The 21,933-nt window shown below is 42.3% G+C and overlaps 1 protein-coding gene across 1 annotated transcript in view; it reads left to right on the forward strand.

Annotated features, from left to right (window-relative positions):
* Positions 1-2,178: 2,178 nt before the first annotated feature.
* cygb2 (cytoglobin 2) overlaps positions 2,179-21,933 on the forward strand; it is a 40,336-nt gene continuing 20,581 nt past the window's right edge. Inside the window, exon 1 of the mRNA XM_025907812.1 lies at positions 2,179-2,854. Coding sequence (XP_025763597.1) covers positions 2,661-2,854 — 194 coding nt within the window. The 5' untranslated portion in view covers positions 2,179-2,660. The remainder of the gene's footprint in view (positions 2,855-21,933) is intronic.

The following is a 21,933-nucleotide window of genomic DNA, read 5'->3' on the forward strand; positions in this document are numbered from 1 at the left end:
CCTGGCAGGCTGAAAGTGGAGGCAGCAGCTTGTTGATATTTTTACCCCTGTAATCCCAAAAACAAGTGAGAAGAAGTGTCAGATTTTTCTCTCTCTCTGTCTTTTTTGTTTTAAATCTTATATATTTAGGTGATGTGAGCAATTTGTGGTCACATAAGTAGAAAGCAAATGATCATCCACCTCTCTGGATCTGTTTAATAGCCTTGCTTTTATTTTCAGGTAACATTTTATGATTGTTGAGGGAACTTGAATGTGCAATTTTTCCTAATCCACTTTGAGGCAATAGAACAAAGATTGATTTCAAAGCTTGAAGTAAACGAGGATATATTATTATTTCTGGAAAAACGGATTAACTGTGAAAGGGTCTGTTCCTTTATTAATCTTGGATCGACAGCAGTGACTCTACAGAATATTTTATTGTTTTACGTTCATGGCTATCAGCTTAACAGTTTAATTTTTACTAAGATTGTTCAACATAGTTTTCTGAGAGAAAACTCTGAAAAACTGTGTGTTAGCAAGGTCAGCTTAAACTTCCTGACTTGGCACCAATGAACCCTTAAAAGCTAAGCTCAGTTCATCAAAATACATTTATAGAACTATTTTGGACTATGACTATAATCCATTAACGTCTTAAATGGCCTTGATGTAACGCCTTTCACGCTGCTAGCTTCTTTCCATGCTTGGATCTCTAGGTATGCAAATTAATTCCTGCCTCTTTGCTGGAGCTCGTAAAACTACTCTAATGCCATTTTAACACATGACCTCTAGATAATGTTGGGAGAATCAGACTGACATTTTTTGAAGTCGCTTCAAATGGATCCTCATTGGAAAGACATCACTTGGTTTAGGTCAGGGGAGCTTTCTGCATAGAGTGGGCAGGAAAAGACACAGCACTGTTATTTGTCTTATTCTCACATCGGCAAAATCAAGCTTTGTACAAAGAAGCTGTGCAGGATTGCACATGCTCACTGTACAACCCTGCACACTCATGGTGCTTTTTGGACATAATAACTATGTGATAAAACTGCTAATAACAGGCAACATTAAACAAACCTGCCAGATCTGGCAAGTTAACCCCACCCTGCATGCTGACAGATTATTTAGGTGTGATGTATATGAACGCCAGGCTGTCTGGGTTTTTAACACTGATATTAATTAACTGGTTTCAGAATGGAAATGTCTTTTGCTCATATTGTTTCTACCAGCTACAGGTTAAAAAGGCCCCAAGTGGATGAATTACCAGGCATTAAAATGACAGAGCATCAGTGAACAGTTTTATATACAAGCATCAGACATTTAGCAACAATTGAGAATTCCCAACATCGCTCTCTTTTTCTCTGGTTTTGGTTTTTCCACCAGCTCCCAAGTGAAAAACTTGCACTGGACACTTTATTAGGTACACCTATTCGACTACTCGTTGAATACTTCTTACAATCAAGTCACGAGAAGAGCATCTCTAAAGACACAACACGTTGAATCAGGTAAGATGCAGCAGCAGGAGACCACACTAGGTGACAGTTCAGCATTATTAAAATGCCACAGCCTACGTGAACATTGTTTTAAGATTCACATCATGCAGCTGATAAATCTGTGACGCTACCATGTGAACGTGGACCAAAAATGTCTGAGGAAAGCTTCCAGCACTTTGATGAATGAAGCAGCTTCAGCCATGAAGCAGTGGCTCTGAAGGCAAAAGGGGTCTACCCCAGTACTAGCAAGTTGTATCTAATAAAGTGGCTTTTCTGTTTGTTGCTGAGGAGATTGTGTTTATTCATTAGCACTGTTTATTCTCTAAAAGACAGCACCGTGCAAAGAGTGAAAAAAAGAATAAAGTTGTTGGCTTTGAATCATTGAGAGATGCTGAAACGCTGGGATCCTGTTAGTCTCTGCAGAGCAAAGGTTTCTCTGCTGCACTAATGTTGCACTATACTGCCTCTAATAATCACATATTTACATGTTTTGATGGCATTTTGTGTCTCTGAACCATAGATACATGTAGAAGAAAATATACCATGTAGATATAAATGAGTCCTCACTCTTTGCATGTGTCCACATATGCACTAAGATATGTGCTCCTCTCTATCTCGCCTTCTGTTTCATCCCCCTCCTTTCTCCTGGTCTCTCCACCCCTCTGTTTCTATCTTCTGTTTTCTCCCCACCCTGCTCTCATTCCATCAGGTCCTCACAACACAGCCTCAGCACGCCTCATCTCCTCCACCCAGAGCGAGTGGATCAGAGAGAAGCAGAGGAGAAGTGACGGGAAAACAACATCAGCATCACCGACAAGCATCTCCCTCACCGGGAGTGGGAGAGAGAGGGAAGGAAAAGGGGAAGGAGGAGGAGGGGGGAAGAGAGAGAGCAGAACAGTGTGAGAAAGAAGTTTTTAGTTAGAGGGAGTACAAGCGAGTGAGAGTTTGGAGTGAGAGAGCTCGGTGGGTGGCAGCGGAGCTTCATTTTCCGTTTCCTTTTCTTGGCTCTGAGTGCCGTCTGCCTCCTCTCTCCTCCCGCTCTCCTCCTCTTCTTCTCTACTTCTCTTCTCATCCCGTCTCTCCTCCAAGCTCCCGCCGTGGGGTCTCAGCTCTCCGTCTCCCTCCCCCCTCCCTCGCTCCCTACCTCCCCGGGCGCTGCTGGGAGCCTCCGGGCTGCTGCGCCGCAGGAGGATGTCACGCCGGGAGTCTCCGCCGCCACCCTCGCCACCTCCGCAGCTGCTGGGAGTGCAGAGAGGAAAGGTGGAGTGCGAGGACCGTCCGGAGCGCGCGGAGCCGCTGTCCGACACCGAGAGGGAGATCATCCAGGACACATGGGGGCACGTCTACAAGAACTGTGAGGATGTGGGGGTGTCTGTTCTCATAAGGTGGGTTTTCCGTCAGCGTGAGTAAACTTAGAAAGTCTCCACGCTTAAAGATCCGAAGGTTGATTCGTGTCTTTTGATGTAACACTGCTCAGTTTTCCTGCTGCTTGAGCTCGAACATGCAAACATTCCTGCTGCCCTGAGCAACATCCCGCTCTCCTGTTGACCCGATAGAAAACATTTGCTGCACAGTCACACCTGATACCCCACCGCTTCTATCTTTACTCTGTGTAAGATAAAAAGCAGCGCTATACGGATCGAGGCTGATCAAATGTCAGTAATAATATTGCTTATCTCGGTTATTAAGTACTGTGATACGTGCATCCGTGTAGGTGCACTTGCCCAGCTAATCAACATTGAACAGTCAGTCCACTGCTTATAGTCTGCAATCATATTTAAACATTGAACTTTTATTATTTCGATGTTTGCTTCAGCTTTTAGCCGTAACACAGAGAGTTAGGACAGTTTCAGTAAACATTTGCACCTCAAACTGAGAGTGCTTACAAATCTAACCAGGTATTAGGGACCAGCTGTTTGGCAGGCAAGAGTTGGACCCAAAATGCAGGAGCAGAAGACGAGGAATACTTTAAAGCAGCTTTATTGCTGAACTAAATACAGAACTAAACAGGTCAGGAGCTGTTATTGCACAGCTAAGACTCTTCTAGGTACAAAATAGCCATGAGGGAGAACACGACAAAGGACCAGGGAAGACTGAGGCAATAAATACACACAATATAACCAGCGACTAGGACACAGGTGGGAGGACAGCTGAAACCAATTGCAGATAATGAGAAGGGGATGCAGAAATTTTGAGATACTATCAAAATAAGACAGGAAATGGCTAACACCACAACCAGGAGTAAGACATACGAACTTGACTCAGAGACAGAGGATAAAAAACACACAAATAAGACTGGAGGGACAGCATGGGAACAGCCTATCATCAACTAAATCAGTCAGGGAACTAAAGGCACAGATAACAGGAATGTAATCAATGTAATCAGGAATCAAGAATACACAATGCAGAATTATAATGCAAAAATGCTGAAAACTGGAAAAACCCTAATCATCCCTGGAACTCATAACATCACCAGCCTGACAAACTAAAAATGTTTTCCTGTATATTTTTTTAATGCACAATACTGTTTCAATTAAAAAAAAAAAAAGTTTATGTATGTTTCAGTTAAAACAATTTCCCACACTGAGTTATAGTTTAGTTTTAGTTAACTAACCGTGGTTATGGTTTATCAGATGTATTAAATATTTTGATTTCACTCTCACAGCCCTGAAAGTGGCTTTCCTTTCTCAGTTCTCCCACACCACATATCCTCAGCTCCTCTCCTCCCCATTCTTAGCCCCTCCCACCAGACATGTCAGGAGGAGGTGAGGTGACCAGGAGGTGAGGGAGGGACACGAGGAGAGAGTAGTCGAGGCAACAGACGTTTAACCAAATGAGACACCCTCGCCTCGGAGCCTCATTTTAAAGCGATGAGAAATTAAATATGACATTTCACAAAATGGCATCATAAATTGTTTTGTTATAGCCCAACTGCTGCTGTATTTGATGATCTGCAGTTTAACAGCGATCAGGACATTTTTTATATTTAATAGGAGGACTTTTAATTAAAATCACAACATGGTGCAATGTGACGAGACATTAGACCTTAATTTAATCACACATGCGGGCAGCAGTGAAAGGCAGCAAGTTGGATCATCTTAAATAACCAAAACCGCAAGTACAAATGACTTGCGGTTTAATGAGCCCTCCTCTCCCCATTGTTTGTATAATCCAGCTGTTCGCCACTTCAGACTTCTCCAACATGGCACACTCAGATTTACAGAGAAATGAGAAAAGCTCAGAGACGCTCTGCTCAGAGACTAAAGCGGTTTGCACAGCAGGCTAGCACATTATTTACAAGCTTGTCTGATTGTTGTTCTTCTAATTAACTGTCAAATCATCTGAGACATGACCAAAAAAAAAAAAAGGGCACACATGGTACAATTTAGATGCTCTTGCTAAGATCTCATTTGCTTCCTGCTCTTGTCATTCTTTTATTTTGTAATCACAATGAAAAACACACAAAGTAAAGATATTTTTCAAAAGGTGGAAACATCTGGACAAATCTTTAATAGCTTTACACCATAAAATTCACCTAAAAAAAGGAAATATCAAACAGAGATTAGGCATTATTCATGCATATATAATTTGTAAAGGTCAATAATTTGGTGAATTCTGGTCTCAGTAAACCAGAGGTTACAGTACTGGCTGTTTAGGTGGGTGCAGATTTTAAGAATTACCAACATTTTTTATCTTGAGGTGCTGGAAACATTAATCCTAAATCATCCGATTACTGCAAGCAGCAGGATATTAAACAAGCTAAAAAATTTCCAACAAAAAGCTTTCAATTAATAATATAAAGTTTTAATCAATTTTTTCTTCGCTCCTCTCACCGGTTTGAATACTGACTGTGTATAAAGGCTGGATGTATCTTTTGGACCAGAAACATAAAGCCAACACTAACAAGCTCCTGGCCAAGCTAGAGGATCACGTCTGTGCTTATCCACCAAACAGCAGTTCAGAATACCCGTCCTTGTTGCAGTCTCTGGGTGGGATCCTGGGAGGTGTCCCATCCTGAGACTGGAGAAATCTGAACAGTGTCGATTGGAAGGAAAAGAAAAGACACAAATTAATGTCCCGCATTAATATACTTGATCCAGGAGAACCTTAACCGAAAGGTCACTGATCTGTGTTGTTGATGTATTGTCCAAGACACTCTTCACTCATGAAGAGAGGAACAGAGCTGTCAGCTGATCACCACCTAATGGTCAGCTGGATTAGATAACTATTAAAGGACTGATGGGTACCAAAAAAAGGTCAGGAGGGCTGTCGCGTCTGCTGTGGCAGAGCCAAATTCTCAAGCCTGGGAAGAGTTCAGTGAGAAGGACTTTCAGATGGCTCCTAGCAAAGTGTCTGATGAATCAGGAGCAGGAAATAAGAAAAGCAGGCTTGGCTCAGCCTCAGGCCAGTTTTTGGTCAGAGATGAGAACTGCTGAGCCTTACTGGAATATTGTGGAAAGAGCTCTTTGAGGAGCCCCTGAACCAGATGAGCACGTCCTCAGTCTCAAAGGCAGTTTGAAGACGTAGGGGTGGCCTCACCTCATTTACTGACGGAAGTTGCTGAAGTAAACAAAAACAACTGCAGTGAAAAAGGATGGGTAGGGATGAGATTCACTCTGTTTTGGCTCCCTTGGCTTCCCTGGAATGTGACCCTCAGTGTTAGGTGGCTAACACTCTCAAGTACAATGGTGCACTGCTCTTTGTGGGTTAGCGTGAAGCAAGGGTGATCAAGTATTTTGAGAGCCTTTTGATGGGACCAGTGAACTAGTGCGGGCATTTTTTCCAAACTTTGTACTGAAGAGAGCTGAGCTGGAAGGCAAACCCTTCGAATTACCATCACTGTAGGTTCCCTCCCTCATGGCATATGGTCTAGGAAGCGGAAACAATAAGGTTGCAGATAAAGGTGGCTGAAAACCTTTTCCTCAACAGGGTGGCTGGTTTCAGATTTAGAAATAGATACTCTATTCTGAGATATTCTACAATTCAAGGAATATTCATTCACCGATCCAAATCATTAAATTAAGATGTATCAATCACTCCCATGTTCACAGGTTTATAAAATCAAGCACCTAAGCATGCAGACTGCTTCTACACACATTTGTGAAGGAATGGGTCGCTCTCAGGAGCTCAGTGAACTCAGTGTGGTCCTGTGATAGGATGCCACCTGTGCAACAAGTCCAGTCGGAATATCTCCTTGGTACTAAAGATTCCATAGTCAACTGTTAGTGGCATTATAACCAAGTGGAAATGATTGGGAATGACAGCAACTCATCCACGAAGTGGTCGACCATGTAAAAATCACAGAGTGAGGGCAGTCATGATGCCTTCAGAATAGCTTAAGAAAAGTGTGTAGAGAACTTCATAGAATGGGTTTCCATGTCCGAGCAGCTGCATCCCAGCCTTACATCACGAAGTGAGATGCAAAGCGTCGGATACATCAGTGTAAAGAACATCACCACTACACTGTCAGGAGTGATGAATAACACTTTTCCATCTGATGGACAAATCTGGGTTGGCACAACTCTGAAAAGAAGTAGACCGTGAGCCAGACCTTCTTGTTATTATTGTGATGTTCTCCAACATCAGTGTCTGACCTCACAGATGAGCCAAATTCCCATAAATGCACTCCTAAACCTTGTAGAAAACCTTCCCAGAACAGGTGAAGCTGTTATAGCTGCCAAGGATGGGTTAAAATCATATTAAACCCTATGTATTAAGAATGGGATTACACTCAAATTCATATGTGTAATGACAGTGTATCCAGAGCTGCTGCTTCATTCTCAGGCTTGTGAGTAGTATGACTCCTGGATAAATCCTTCTGGAATTTTTCCAGGCACAACAAACTTGGAAGCAGACCCCTGGGTTAATCTTGCCATCACTGTGTTGGCCTGCAATCACATCAGACTAAACAGGCTCACGTCTGTATGGTAGCAGATACGGATGTCATCATTTCGATGATCGGCAGCAGCCTGTTGTAGCATCTCCTCGATATTTAGCTTGAAGCGTTGTTCAGCCTGCAGTGCACGAGGTGATGCACCAGGCATCGCACCACGTATCGCTCTGATATGCAGAGTGCTTTTCAGGTCTCTTTGATATGATGCACAAAAAATTCTGTTTAATCTCTATTGTGTCTCAGTTAACCCAAAGTACTGAAGTAATACTTTGTGTTAATGCTTTCATGTTGTTTTTTGTATTAGACAGTAACAGAAGCACACATGTATTCATCTTTCCCAGACCCTTACTCTAACTATGAGCCTGCAGTCTGCTCTCCAAATGTAATGAGCTATGCTATAAGGACTTGGTTTTCCCCAGAAGGAAGGCAGATCCCCACAAAGTGACGGCACAAACAGATTCATTTCCCCACAACAGGCACACCCACACCATGTTCTGCACCGAATCCTTCAGCCTCTCAACAATAACTGAACTGTGACAAGTGCAGGAAAGGAGGGAACATCAAGTTCCTCACTCATTAAGATGCTGAGACAGCTCCATACACCACATCTTCTCAGAAGTGAAAAAAAGGAGAAAACTGTGAAAAGGGCACCTTAAATTTTACCTGTACTCACCTTGTTTATATTTGATTTTACATTTCTTTCTTTCACTGCTGCTGTCTTTTTAAGTCATGTGAAAATTAAACATTTTTCTAGGATCGAACAATCCTCTGTCATGCTTCACTCCACAGAGCTGCAGACCAACAGGAAAAACGGCGCTTCCCCTGTTTCCATTTTAAATATATATATATATATGTATATCAAAGAAGAGAGGCTTAATTTATTTAAATCCTCAGCTAAACTGTCTCAGTGTCACTGAGACCTTAAGGGCTTGTTAAAATGGACAGCGGGTCGTAGCCAAGGAGACTGATGTGACTGCGACAAACTGATTTTCAGTTGGAGGTGACGATAATCCCCCGAGGGGGAGCAGATGGGGCAGAGAGCATCTCGTGTGTGTGTGTGTGTGTGTGTGTGTGTGTTTCGTGTGCTCTTATCTGTGGATGACAGCAACAGGCTTTGGCGCTTGAATGCCTCGCTCCGTGCTTCTGCAGAGCTCTTCTCCTCGAGGTCGCTCCTTTCATTTCTTATTACTTTTTTCCCCTCTAAAAGGTGACATGGGTATTCCTTTGAAATCTCAGCTAAACCATGATGACCATTAAATCCGTTAAGTCAAAGCTGCCAGGCACATCACCTGTCCACAAATTCTTTTTTTTTAAAAAATATACTGACAATTTGGTATTTCTTGTAGCTTAGAAACAGCAGAGCCCACATAGAGTGTTAATTTACTGCCACATAAACAGAATCAGAATATACTCAACTTGGGAAGCATGTAAAAATAGTTTTTATTAAAAGTTATTTTATGCAAATATTTTTCTATTTTTCTTCCATAGAGATGAAATTTTCACTCTCACATCCACACAAACCTACAGAATGACCAGCGGACTAATTAACATGTAAACTTACAGTAATGAGTAGAGAGGACCCCAAATGCAGGATACAGATTCAGTCTAATTAATCAGACTGAAGCAGAATCAAAAATATCCACATATTGTCCAAAAATATCCACAGGAAAAAGTAACCAGCATAAGTAATGTAACATAACAAGCTAACACACACAAAGAAATAGAGACAGGAGTGTATAAACTCTATAGTTAATGATGAGACACAGGAGAGCAGGACACAGATGAAAGAAATCAACAAGTGAAAACAACCAGAGAGGAGAAACAAAAAGCAGACCAGCACAGATATACAGTACTGTGCCAAACTCTTGAGCTACCTTTCATTTCTTTATACTTTAACAGGAACATGTGGAGTAGTCGAAATTTACTGTATAAACATCCATAGAAATACAGTATAAGAGACAAAACCAGAGTTTGTACAGTTTTAATGAGCTTCAAAGTCATTTTGTTATGGCCATCTGTATTTGACAACACAGCCTGAACTCTTATTCAGTTTTATTGTAATTTCTTTAAGTAGTCTTCAGTAACAGTTCTCCAGGCTTCCTGAAGGACATTCAAAGCTCTTCTTTGGATGTTGGATGTCCTTTTGTTCCGTTCTCTGTCAAGTTGATCCGACACTGCTTCAATAATGTTGAGCTCCGGGCTCTGGGGAGGCCAATCCATGAACCATGGTGCTCCATTGTCCGTTTTTTCTATCCAGGTATGCATTTACTGCATTGGTAGAGTGTCATGTTGAAAAATGAAGCCATTGTTAGTCAATGCTTTCCAAATTGTATTACATGGTGGATAAAAATTTGATGGCACTTACGGGGTTCATGATTGGATCCATTTTAACAAGCTCCCCAGCCCTGACAGAGCCTCCACCGTTTTTCACAGATTGCTGCAAACTCTTAGTGTTGTACCTTGCTCCTGACTTAAATTTGGATTCCTTCATAAGACCTGTTACTGTTTTTTCAGTCCATGTATTGTGTAATTTAGCTCACCCTTTTCTCCTTGTTGTTGTTGTTTCTCATTGTTCTTAGCGTCTTGATATCCACTCTTCCACTGAGACTATTTCTGATGAAGCTTCAGTGAATAGATCTGTCCAATGCAGGTCTCTCATGTCCTTTTTCTTTGAGTTTAGTTTAACACTAGGAACTCCTTTCTTCTTCCAAGGGAGTGGGCTTCTTAGCAGTCCATAAGATAAGAGACACTTTCAAGTTTCCTAAACTCCCCTGACAGAAAAGAGTGAAATCGTCAATAGCTGGCATGCAGTCTGTGGCCTGGGTCAAACACTTGGGGCGGTTGAAATCGTCTTGTTGTGAGCAGTGCACAACATCTGCCACGAGAACACAGACTTAATATTTTCATGTCGATCCATCTGCCCAGCTGCATTGAGTGAACAGACAGCGACAAAAGCCTCAGCTGATCTCACCAGTGCGTACAAATGCAATTGCACCAAAAAGTGAGAGTGCCCCAGGCATTGTCAGAGCAGTGCATATGGCAGCTTTGTGAATACAATTAGACCCCAAGTGCGTTGACTCGCATAGCATTGTTGTAGGTATGGTGCTGATGGGAGGAATCAATGACATTTTCATTCTTAAGAAGAAGGTGGTATCATTTGATTAACTGCACAAATTTCTTTGTATGTATACTAAATTTGTAGGTGATTGCTCTGCTGTATTTTAGGAAGTGGTTGTAGTTTTTAACTACAATAACTAATGAAGAGAAAAGGAAAATCATCAATCATTCACACTTAAAATATTAATATTCTTTCTTTTGGAAAACAAAAAGACCAGCAATAAAGCCATAAATCTTCTAAAACCCCTCTTTTGCTTTTCAAAACCTTATTTTGCACTGTGAAATTACCTCTTTGTAATTTGAGATTTGAGAAATAACTTTTAGTCACAGTCTGGAAATAAATTTTGTTTAGATATAAACATTATTTGTGTAAATTAAAAAAAAATAAATAAATTTAACAAAAAAGCACACCAGAAGCACACCTCTGCCAAAGCAGCTCACTTTGAGCATTATTTACTTTTAAGGGAATAGTGTTGTGTTTTGTACATATTTAATTTGCTTTCTTTGTTCTTTTAAAATTACTTAAAGAAAGTTCGTAGTGCAGTAAAAATCAGATAAGGGTAGCATGACAGATGTTTACTTTGATTACAATTACACGATATTAGAGTAGGTGATAGATGATAGCTACTGATTTGTAAACAACATTAATAAGAATAGGATGAACTAGGCCCCCTCTGCATGGTGGAGGGGTTTGTGTGTCCCAGGGATCCCAGGGGCTATGTTGTTGGGGGGCTTTTGCCCCCTGGTAGGGTCTCCCATGGTAAACTGGTCCTGGGTGAGGGACCAGAGAAAGAGTGATTCAAAAGACCCCTATGAGTAGAAGATCGAGGGAACAGTTCGCCCTGCCCGGGATAGGGCTACCGGGGCCCCGCCCTGGAGCCAGGCCCGGGGAGGGTGCCCTCAGGGCCTGAGTCCATGGGGATCAGCCGAACACAGCCTGAAAAAGGTGCATGGGCCAATCCTCCTGTAGGACCACCACCAGTAGGAGGCGCCATAGGGGTCAGGTGCAATGTGTGTCAGGCAGTGACTGATCCTTGGCTACCTAGATTAGCGTTTGGGACATGGAATATGATCTCTCTGGTGGGGAAGGAGCCTGAGTTAGTGCATGCGGTTGAGAGGTACCAGCTAGATATAGTTTGGTTCCAGAGCCCATGCTCTGCGTTGAGGTGAACCCGTCTCCTGGCGAGGGGCTGGATTCTGTCTCCATCTGGAGTTGCCCTTGGTGAGAGGCGGCGTGCTGGGGTGGGTATCCTAGTATCCCCTCAGCTTGTTGCCTGTAAGTTGTGGTTTCTCCTGGTGGATGAGAGGGTTTGTTCTCTGTGCCTTCGGGTCGGGGAATGAGTCCTGACTGTTGTCTGCACTTATGCGCCAAATGACGGTTCAGAGTACTTGGCCTTCTTGGAGTCCCTGGGTGGGCTGCTTGAGGGTGCGCCACCTGGGACTCACGTTGTCCTACTGGGAGACTTCAACAGTCAGATGCTGGACAGACCTGGTGCACCTAAACATATTGTGAGGGTGCGCTGGGAACGCCTGGCAGAGGCCCTAGTTCACAAGATCTTCAACTCACACCTCCGACAGAGCTTCAACGGCATTCTGAGGGAGACTAGGGACATTAAGTCAGAATGGACCATGTTCAGCACCTCCATTGCCGAAGGTGGAAGGAATACTCCGAGGACCTCGTTAATCAACTCGTCTATCTCCGGGGGTGAGGTCACTGAGGCAGTTAAACAACTCCTTGGTGGCAGGGCCCCTGAGGTGGATGAGGTTCCCCCTGAGTTCCTGAAGGCTCTAGATGTTGTAGGGCTGTCTGGGTTGACATGCCTCTACAACGTTGCATGGAGATCAGGGGTGGTACCTTTGGATTGGCAGATCAGAGTGGTGGTTCCCATCTTTAAGAAAGGGGGACCAGAGGGTGTGTTCCAACTATAGGGGGATCACACTCTTCAGCCTCCTTGGGAAAGTCTATACCAGGGTGCTGGAAAAGAGAGTCCGTCTGTTAGTTGAACCTCAGAACAATGCGGTTTTCATCCTGGTCATGGAACACTGGACCAGCTCTTCATCCTTGGTCTGCATTGCTGGCAATAAGTCAGACTCATTTCTGGTGGGTAATGGCTGCCCTTTGTCACGATACTATTCATAATTGTCATCAGTCATTCATCATTCATTTAATGGACAGAATTTCTAGGTGTAGCCAGGTGGTGGAAGGCTTCCACTTGGGTTGTCTCAGAATCTCATTGCTGCTTTCGCAGTTCTTATGGCTTCATCAGGTGATGGCCTCCAGCTCGCACTGGAATGGTTTGCAGCCGAATGTGAAATGGTGGGAATGAGAATCAGCACCTCCAAATCTGAGGCCCTGATCCTCAGCTGGAAAAGGGTGGAGTACTCACTCCGGAGCAGGGATGAGTTCCTGACCCAAATGGAGGTGTTTAAGTATCTCAGGGTCTTGTTCACGAGTGACAGGAGACAGGAGCGGGAGATTGACAGACAGTCCGTGATGATGAAGAGAGAGTTGAGTGTAAAAGCGAAGCTCTCAATTTACCAGTTGATCTACGTCCCTACCCTCACCTATGATCACGAGCTGTGGGTGGTGATCGAAAGAATCGTGGATACAGGAGATCGTGGATACAAGGAGCAGAAATGGCTCCCTCTGAAGGGTGGCTGGCCTCTCCTTTAGAGATAGGGTGAGGAGTTCGGCCATGCGGGAAGTGCTCAGAGTAGAGCCGCTGCTCCTCCACATCGAAGGAGCCAGTTGAGGTGGTTCGGGCATCTGACAAGCATACCTCCTGGGCGCCTCCTGGGTGAGGTGTTCCAGGCATGTCCCACAGGGAGAAGCCTGCAGGGCAGACCCAGGACAGGCTGGAAAGATTATACCTTTCGGCTTGCTAGGGAACGCCTTGGTGTTACCCTGGACAAGCTGAAGGAGGTGGCTGGGGAGAGGGAGGCCTGGGCTTCTCTCCTTAGTCTGCTGTCCCCGCAACCCGGACCCGGATAAGAGTAAGAAGATGGATGGATGGATGGATGGATGGATGGATGAACTAGGCAGCAATTTCACTTTCTCTTGACAACACTTTCTTTACATACATACATATAAGGTGTTTTGGGGTCAACTTGAAAGAAAGGCAGGTGTGAAATGTAAACATGAGATCAGAGGTCAAATTTGACATGATGTTTAGATATAATACTACTATAATGCAATATTTAAAATCACCGTACACCAGTATCATTTCCAAAATTTTGCTAATACAATCAAAGGCAGTAATATTTAAAGCATAGTTGTCAAGATAAAAGGCATTTTATGAGAGTTTGACCTTATGACCTTGAAGAAGAGTTTAAAGTAATGTGAAATCTTTATATGGTACTTTCTATATGTTGTCAATATATCCGTAGTTGTAATAATAATAGATTCTAGGTTATAAGGCTTTTTGTCTTCTTTCAACCAATAAATTGTTAAACTGACCTTGAAGACCTCGGTGGATGCAAGTCAAATTTTAGTGGATTGTTAACATGACCTCACTCTACACTCCTGCAAAGTTTTGTCAGAATTCATTGAAATTTTTTTCCATTGCTGCATTTACAAACATAATGATGACACATATGGTCAAAGGAGTTTGCAAAGAAAAGCGTCTGGACTTCTTTGAGTTGCTTGAAGACGTTTCACCTCTCATCCGAGAAGCTTCTTCAGTTCTAAGGTCAAATGGCCGAGAGTCCCAGATTTAAACCCAGTGGGAGTATCCCCCCAAGGAGGGACAAAGGACCCCCTGGTGATCCTCTAATCACATGCGCCAAGGTGTGAAAGCGGGTGTGGGACCTAATCAGCCAGGGTTTCGGGTGAGCTCATTGTGAAACCTGGCCCCACCCTATCATGTGATTTCCTGAGGTCAGATGGCCCAGGATGTGAGTGGGCGTTAAGGCGTCTGGGGAGGGAACTCAAAACTGGATTATAGATGGCAGACAGTTGGTGTCATAAACCACCGCCTCTGTTCAAAGATGGTCGCTCACAGTGGACATAGATGGCCTCTTTCACTCCTCTTTCAAACCATCTGTCCTCTCTGTCCAATATGTGAACATTGGCATCCTCGAAAGAGTGACCTTTATCCTTAAGATGCAGGTGGACTGCTGAGTCTTGTCCTGTGGAGGTGGCTCTTCTATGTTGTGCCATGCGCTTGTGAAGTGGCTGTTTGGTCTCTCCAATGTAGAGGTCTGGGCATTCCTCGCTGCTCTGTACAGCATACACCACGTTGTTCAGTCTGTGTTTTGGAGTTTTGTCTTTCGGGTGAACCAGTTTGTGTCTGAGTGTGTTGCTGGGTCTGAAGTACACTGGGATGTCGTGCTTGGAGAAAACTCTCCTGAGTTTCTCTGATACACCGGCTACATAGGGGATGACAATGTTGTTGCGTCTGTCTTTCTTATCCTCCCTCGCTGGTGTCTGATCTTCTTTTCTGTGCCTCTTTGCTGACTTTATGAATGCCCAGTTAGGATAACCGCATGTTTTCAGTGCTTCCTTTACATGTGTGTGTTCCTTCTTTTTCCCTTCAGGCTTAGAGGGAACAAGTTCTGCCCGGTGGTGTAGGGTCCTAATTACTCCAAGTTTGTGTTCCAGAGGGTGATGGGAGTCAAAGAGGAGGTACTGGTCCGTGTGTGTGGGCTTCCGGTAAACTTCAATGTTGAGGTTGCCATTCTCTTCAATGTGCACAGCGCTGTCTGCCATCTATAATCCAGTTTTGAGTTCCCTCCCCAGACGCCTTAACGCCCACTCACATCCTGGGCCATCTGACCTCAGGAAATCACATGATAGGGTGGGGCCAGGTTTCACAATGAGCTCACCCGAAACCCTGGCTGATTAGGTCCCACACCCGCTTTCACACCTTGGCGCATGTGATTAGAGGATCACCAGGGGGTCCTTTGTCCCTCCTTGGGGGGATACTCCCACTGGGTTTAAATCTGGGACTCTCGGCCATTTGACCTTAGAACTGAAGAAGCTTCTCGGATGAGAGGTGAAACGTCTTCAAGCAACTCAAAGAAGTCCAGACGCTTTTCTTTGCAAACTCCTTTGACTACGATGACCTGGATGACTGAGAACCTTCACAGACATGATGACACATATGCAAATCCTACCAAAAACAACCTCCTTGGCGGAGGAGAATATATATATTTCATAAAGTGAGGATTAAACAGTGGATCTGAAAGGTGTACTACAGAGCCAGGCTTTCTTCACTAAAACCCCAGTCAGGGATGGTAGGTGTCATATTATTGGTTATCAACTTTCTTTCTTAACCCAGTCTTTCTGCTTCAGGCTCTGTGTTGCTCACATAAAAAGGAAAAGGAGGCGCTTGATGCATCCTTTGACTTCTCTTCTGCACAAATGAATCAACTGAGCATCATCTACTCAAATCAGAGGCATTATCAGAGGAACCAGTGATAAAGAAAAAAATGCAACACTGGGGCTGCAAATAAAACGAGAGAGAAGATCGTTAATCTTGTGAATTCATAAGCATCACAAGCAAGCTGAGCAGAAAAATAAGTTATGTTTTACTACTCAGTGCTATTTATTCCTAACATCATAGCTGCACATTAAAACATCCAGTGTTACTCCGCATGTTCGGATTCATAAGTTTCCTGTAGCCTAGGAAAGGAGACGGGGATAAGACTTTAGTTTGGAATATTATTGGCAATAAATTCCCTACAAATGCCACTGATGGATTTTCAAAATAGTTTTTTTTCTGAGCTCTGTTAGCTTCAGCTCCAGCAGTGTAAGAGAGACTTTTAGCACCATTAGGAGTAAGCAGCATTTTTGCCAGTTGTACAGTTGGTGTTACTGAGGATTGGCTGAACATGTAACAAATATAGTAGAGATTCTGTATTGAACTTAAAACACACTGGAAATAAAAGAATCAGTGAAAACATGGCACTTCCAACCTGGTCCCTAGGTCACACGGTCGGCATAAGCTGTGAACGCCAGATCACTTTTAAACAAAACTTTTATTCTTCGGGACTTGTTCAGTTCCTGTGATCTGGATTTTCTGTGTGTGACTGAGACGTGGCTGAGTGTTGGTGAGTCCAGTGCTCTATCTGAACTTTTACCAATGGATTGTTGCTATTTTAACTCGCCACGGACGTCAGGCAGAGGTGGAGGCACAGCGACTGTTTACAAAAAGGATTACAAATGTAAGCAGTGTTTTCTACAGCCTTCATTCTCCAGCCTTCGTTCTTGAACTTACCTTGTTTGAGGTGAGTCGCACAAACCCGGTTTTCTGTGCTGTCATCTATCGCCCCCCGAAATACAATAAGAACTTCATAAACGACTTTTCTGATTTTTTAGCTGGGATTATGCACAACTATGATAGTGTTCTTATTGTTGGAGATTTTAATATACATGTATGTTGTCCTGATAAGCCACTGGTAAAGGACTTTCTAAGCCTTATTGACTCTTTTAGCCTGGTACAGTCCGTGCCTTGCCCTACACATGAGCACGGACACACACTGGACCTTATCCTGTCATATGGTCTGCCTGTCACTAACTTGGAGATTTGTGACTGTGCACTCTCAGATCATATGCCTGTGTTATTCAACGTTGGTTTGACATATACTGCAGTTAAATCTGGTGCTGCTACTCGATGCTGTCAGGTTATTAACCCCTCCACTGCTGCGCAGTTTTCTGCTGCTTTTAATCAGCTCGGTGGCCCTTCTGACTTTGTTTCCTCTGACACAGAAGAGCTTAATTCCTGGTTTCATTCTTGCTGTGAAACCGTCTTGGACTCTGTGGCTCCTTTAAAAACCAGGCAGCCCAAGGCTAAACCTGAGCCTTGGTTTAATGTGAGCACTTGTGCTGTTAAGAGGCAATGTCATCGAGCAGAACGGAGGTGGAAAAAGGATAAACTGCATGTATCATTTCAAATTCTAAAAGACTGCTGGCATCGCTACCAGAACACTGTTAAAGAGGCAAAAAGGGAATATTTTGCAAATATTATTTCTTCCAACTGTCATAACCCATGTGTGTTATTTAGGACCATTGACACTGTTCTTAATATGCCCCTGAATGTCTGTTTGGAAGTTTCTCCTGAGATTTGCAATCATTTTCTGAACTTTTTTATTGAAAAGGTTGTCACCACCAGGGCTCTTATCACAGCTCCTGACTCTGACCCCTCTGTCTCTGTCCCTTACGCTGCTGTCTTTACTCAGTTTGAGCTTGTGACCCTCTCCACTTTAGAGGATGTGGTTCGCCATATTAAGCCCACAGGTTCCCCTCGGGATCCTTTCCCTCCACAATTCTTTAAAGAAATTTTTCCTAGTATAGTACAGTATGTCCTTGACATTATTAACAGCAGTCTGTCTTCTGGTGTGGTTCCTGCAAATTTCAAACATGCAGTAGTGCAGCCACTGCTTAAGAAACCTGGCCTTGATGACACAGTTTTAGCGAACTATAGGCCTATTTCCAAGCTGCCTTTACTCTCCAAGGTTTTAGAGAAAATTGTTTTTAGTCAACTGAAAGATTTTCTAGATGATAATGGCATCTTTGAGGTTTTTCAATCAGGTTTTAAAACCCTTCATAGCACAGAATCTGCATTATTAAGGGTTTTTAATGACATCCTTGTGGCATGTGATTCCGGTAACCATGTTGTTCTTGTCTTGCTTGACCTGACTGCTGCCTTTGACACAGTAGACCACAATATTCTAATTTCTCGATTAAATGATGTAGTGGGTGGCACTGTACTTAATTGGTTTAGGTCTTATTTGTCAGATAGAACTTTCTCAGTCAGCCTCCTCGGTTCCGAATCATCTTCTGTTCCTCTGTCATGTGGCGTCCCACAGGGCTCAATTTTAGGGCCACTGCTCTTTTTACTGTATCTAATGCCTCTGGGTTCCATCCTTAGAAGGCATGGGATCTCATTTCATTGTTATGCCGATGACTGCCAAATTTATTTACCACTAAAGCCGAAGGATGGCATCTCCATAAAACCTCTCTTGACATGTCTAGATGACATTAAAGCTTGGTTGGCTCTAAACTTTTTAAATTTTAACGAAAAGAAAACAGAGTTGTTGGTGTTTGGACCCAGTGGTCCCTGTGAGTCCTCCTCTGTAGATTTGGGACCCCTGGAAGTTTATTTTAAACCTGTTGTTACTGACCTTGGTTTTAAGTTGGACTGTGATTTTAAATTGGACAACCAAATCAGAGCAGTGGTGAAGTCCAGTTTTTATCATTTAAGGCGACTGGCAAGAGTAAAATCTTTTCTTTCGAGGCAGCACCTTGAAACAGTGATCCATGCTTTTATTTCTTCCCGCCTGGACTACTGTAACGCACTTTATGCAGGGGTCAGTCAGTCATTACTCTCACGTCTGCAGCTGGTTCAAAATGCCTGTGTCGTTTAGAGTTCATTTTAAAATTCTCATGTTTGTTTTTAAATGCCTTCACAGTCTTGCCCCGCCTTACCTCTCTGAGCTTCTTCATCCCCACACACCCTGTCGGTCTCTCAGGTCAGCTGACCAGCTGCTCCTGGAGGTACCGAGATCCAGGAGGAAGCTCAGAGGGCAAAGGGCCTTCTCTATCGTGGCTCCTAAATTATGGAATAATTTGCCCTTGCACGTTAGAGAGGCCCCTTCACTGTCCACTTTTAAATCACGTCTTAAAACCCACTTTTATTCCTTGGCTTTTAACCTCAGTGAGACTTAGTTTCTCTTTTAATTGAAGTAGTTATTTAATTAATGATTTCACTCTTCTTTTATTTGGTTTTTATTTATATCTCATGTAATTTTATTTTACAGTCCCAATGTACAGCACTTTGTGTCAGCTGTGGTTGTTTTAAAGTGCTTTATAAATAAAGGTGATGATGATGATGAAGTTACCACGGTGATTCAGATATGGCACAGAAAACTCTGACTTTAAGCTCAACATAGCTCAGTATCTCATTAATCTTCGCAGTGGACCCCTCAGCTGGAATGATTACTAGTAATCTGTGTTTTTGTGATAAAATAATTAAATTAATTGTTTTAAAGGTCAATGCAACACAGTTCCACACTGTAAGAAACGTTAGGGAAGTATGAGTGAGTGATCCATTATGTGCACAGCTCTTGTTTTAAACAGAATAGAATAGAATAGAATAGAATAGAATTCAACTTTATTGTCATTGCACATGTCACAGGTACAGGGCAACGAAATGCAGTTTGCATCCATCCAGAAGTGCTTTAGCCGTGATATAGATATATTACAATATATGTTAGCAATAATATATCACTAGCAACTTTGAAATGTTTTTCTTTAACACAGTCAGCATGTCGTTTCTTTCTCTGTGTTAATACATATTTAGCCACACCTCAAAGTTTTGCTGCATGAACTCTTTAAATTTTAAAGTACCATACTTTGTGTTTGATGTCCCCGTCAGTTTCTTTTTGACTTCCAGAAACCTAATGATATAAAGAGCTTTTTTGTTTTCAAAGAACTTTTGAGGAATTCCAAATAATTTTCTGTGACATACAAAACATTCCTTTTAATTTTTTCCAGCCCAAAATATTTTTTTGAGATCTGAAACATTTCAGCAAAGTACTAACACTTTAAATATATATATTTAAATCAATATTTTTATAAAAGGGGGTACCCCACAAATAATTTTGTTAACTCATGTCCCAGATTGAATCTCATGAATGTCTTCATAAGGTTTCATGGCAGTCCATTCAGGAGTTGTGGAAATTACAGATAAATAATAATAATTTAGTTAATTAGTCATTTACTTTTTTTTTTTTTTTTTTTAACTTCCTGCAGCTATCTGACTGTAGAGCTTCTAAAATCTGGACTACATGGGTTCCTTTAATTAGTCGGTAATTAAGCCGGCGGTGTGGAGTTGAAGAGTTTGTCTTGTGAAAAAAAGACGTCCTTGAAATTCCAGCAGTGAGGCTCAAGGTTGTTCGTGGTGCTTCAAAGAATTAGAGGAACCCTTCCAGTGTAATCAAAGTGCGATTAACAACCGTCGCTAATGGTGCTGCTTATCTTTGATGACTTCATTTAAATGCAGAGACAGGTGCAGGAATGTGTTCAGAGCTCTCCAAAGTGCTAAACATGCACCGAAACTTATCAGATAGTTACTGTGATCCATCGTGTTCTCCTCTGTGTGTACGCCGCTCTGTGAAGTCCCTCAAGCCTCTTTAATTATGCTGGGTGGAAAAACTTTGAGATACTTCATTTTAAATGTAATGCAATGGCCGTGTTCAGGAGGGTGACAGAATAGGAAAGATTTATTATGCCTTGACATTTGTGCATTTGTATAATGATAAAAAAACAAAACAAAACAAAGTAGTTAAACTTTTCCAGTTGTTCAAGATAATGTTACAACCAGTTAAATATGAAAGGTTCAATTAAATAAGACAAATTTCTTCACTATAGTCATCATTATTAGATTCAGGACGTTCACACTGATTAATGACATGTCAGTCATTAGTCAGTGAGTTGCAGTCACATCCACATCTCAGTCATCACATCTGGTTTCAAACCTGCTAAACTAAAGGCTTCATAAACCACCAGCTAATGTAATAGTAACTACGTCCATCATGTTATTTACTGTCATGTCCAAAGTAAGAACTTCAATAGACAGGTTGTATGGCTTCAGAATTTATTTTTTTATGCTCTGCAATTACAGAAAATGTATATTGTAATTATTGTGGTGTATGTATATATACATATGTACTGTTTCCTGCCTTAATAGGTGGGGTAATCTGAACAAAACTTTGCATGCACATTGTCACTTACAGCGATTATTGAGATCGGTTTTCTAAAAAGGTTTATTATAAATCCAAATTCTTTGGTTGAAAATCTGATGTCACATTCTCTGTTTGCATTTGTTTCATGTGTCATGTTCAACTTAACGGTCATCAAAATTTGTATCTGGTACGGAATTTTGTTCAAGTTACCACTAAATGTGGATTTAGAGACTCAGGGGAAGATACCGCGATCTACAGCAAGATTGAAATCAATGAAAGTGGACACTGCTGGGGAAAACAAGACATAGGTGCAAACAATCAAGACAGGAGGTGAAGTAAAACCAAACACAAGATAACAGAGGCAGGTAACTGCTGAAATAGAAGAGGAAGTGAGATTACCTAAGCAGGGAAAAATAGACTCAGGAATAAAGTTAAAGAGAAATTGACATAGGGGGCTGAGACAGAAGACACTGCAGTGAACAAATAAAACTATAAAGCTGAAACTAAATTAAAAGATAAACTAAAGGTTCCAAAAATGCTCAAGAAGAAATGAAGATCAATAAATAAAATTATACACATAAAAAAAAAAAAAAACCCTCAAAAGTTAAAGAAAACCTAAACTCAGACCCAGGGTCATGATACCCAGGCCTGTGGAGGGTAAAGCAGACACTTTAATATGTGTGTGCTGACAACTGATCACTCTGCTCGTCACACTGAAAGATTTACAGCTGTTATTTACATATAAAGCGAATTAAAGGACAGCTAGTA

The sequence above is a fragment of the Oreochromis niloticus genome, linkage group LG6 (genome assembly GCF_001858045.2).
Source record: "Oreochromis niloticus isolate F11D_XX linkage group LG6, O_niloticus_UMD_NMBU, whole genome shotgun sequence".
NCBI lineage: Eukaryota > Metazoa > Chordata > Actinopteri > Cichliformes > Cichlidae > Oreochromis > Oreochromis niloticus.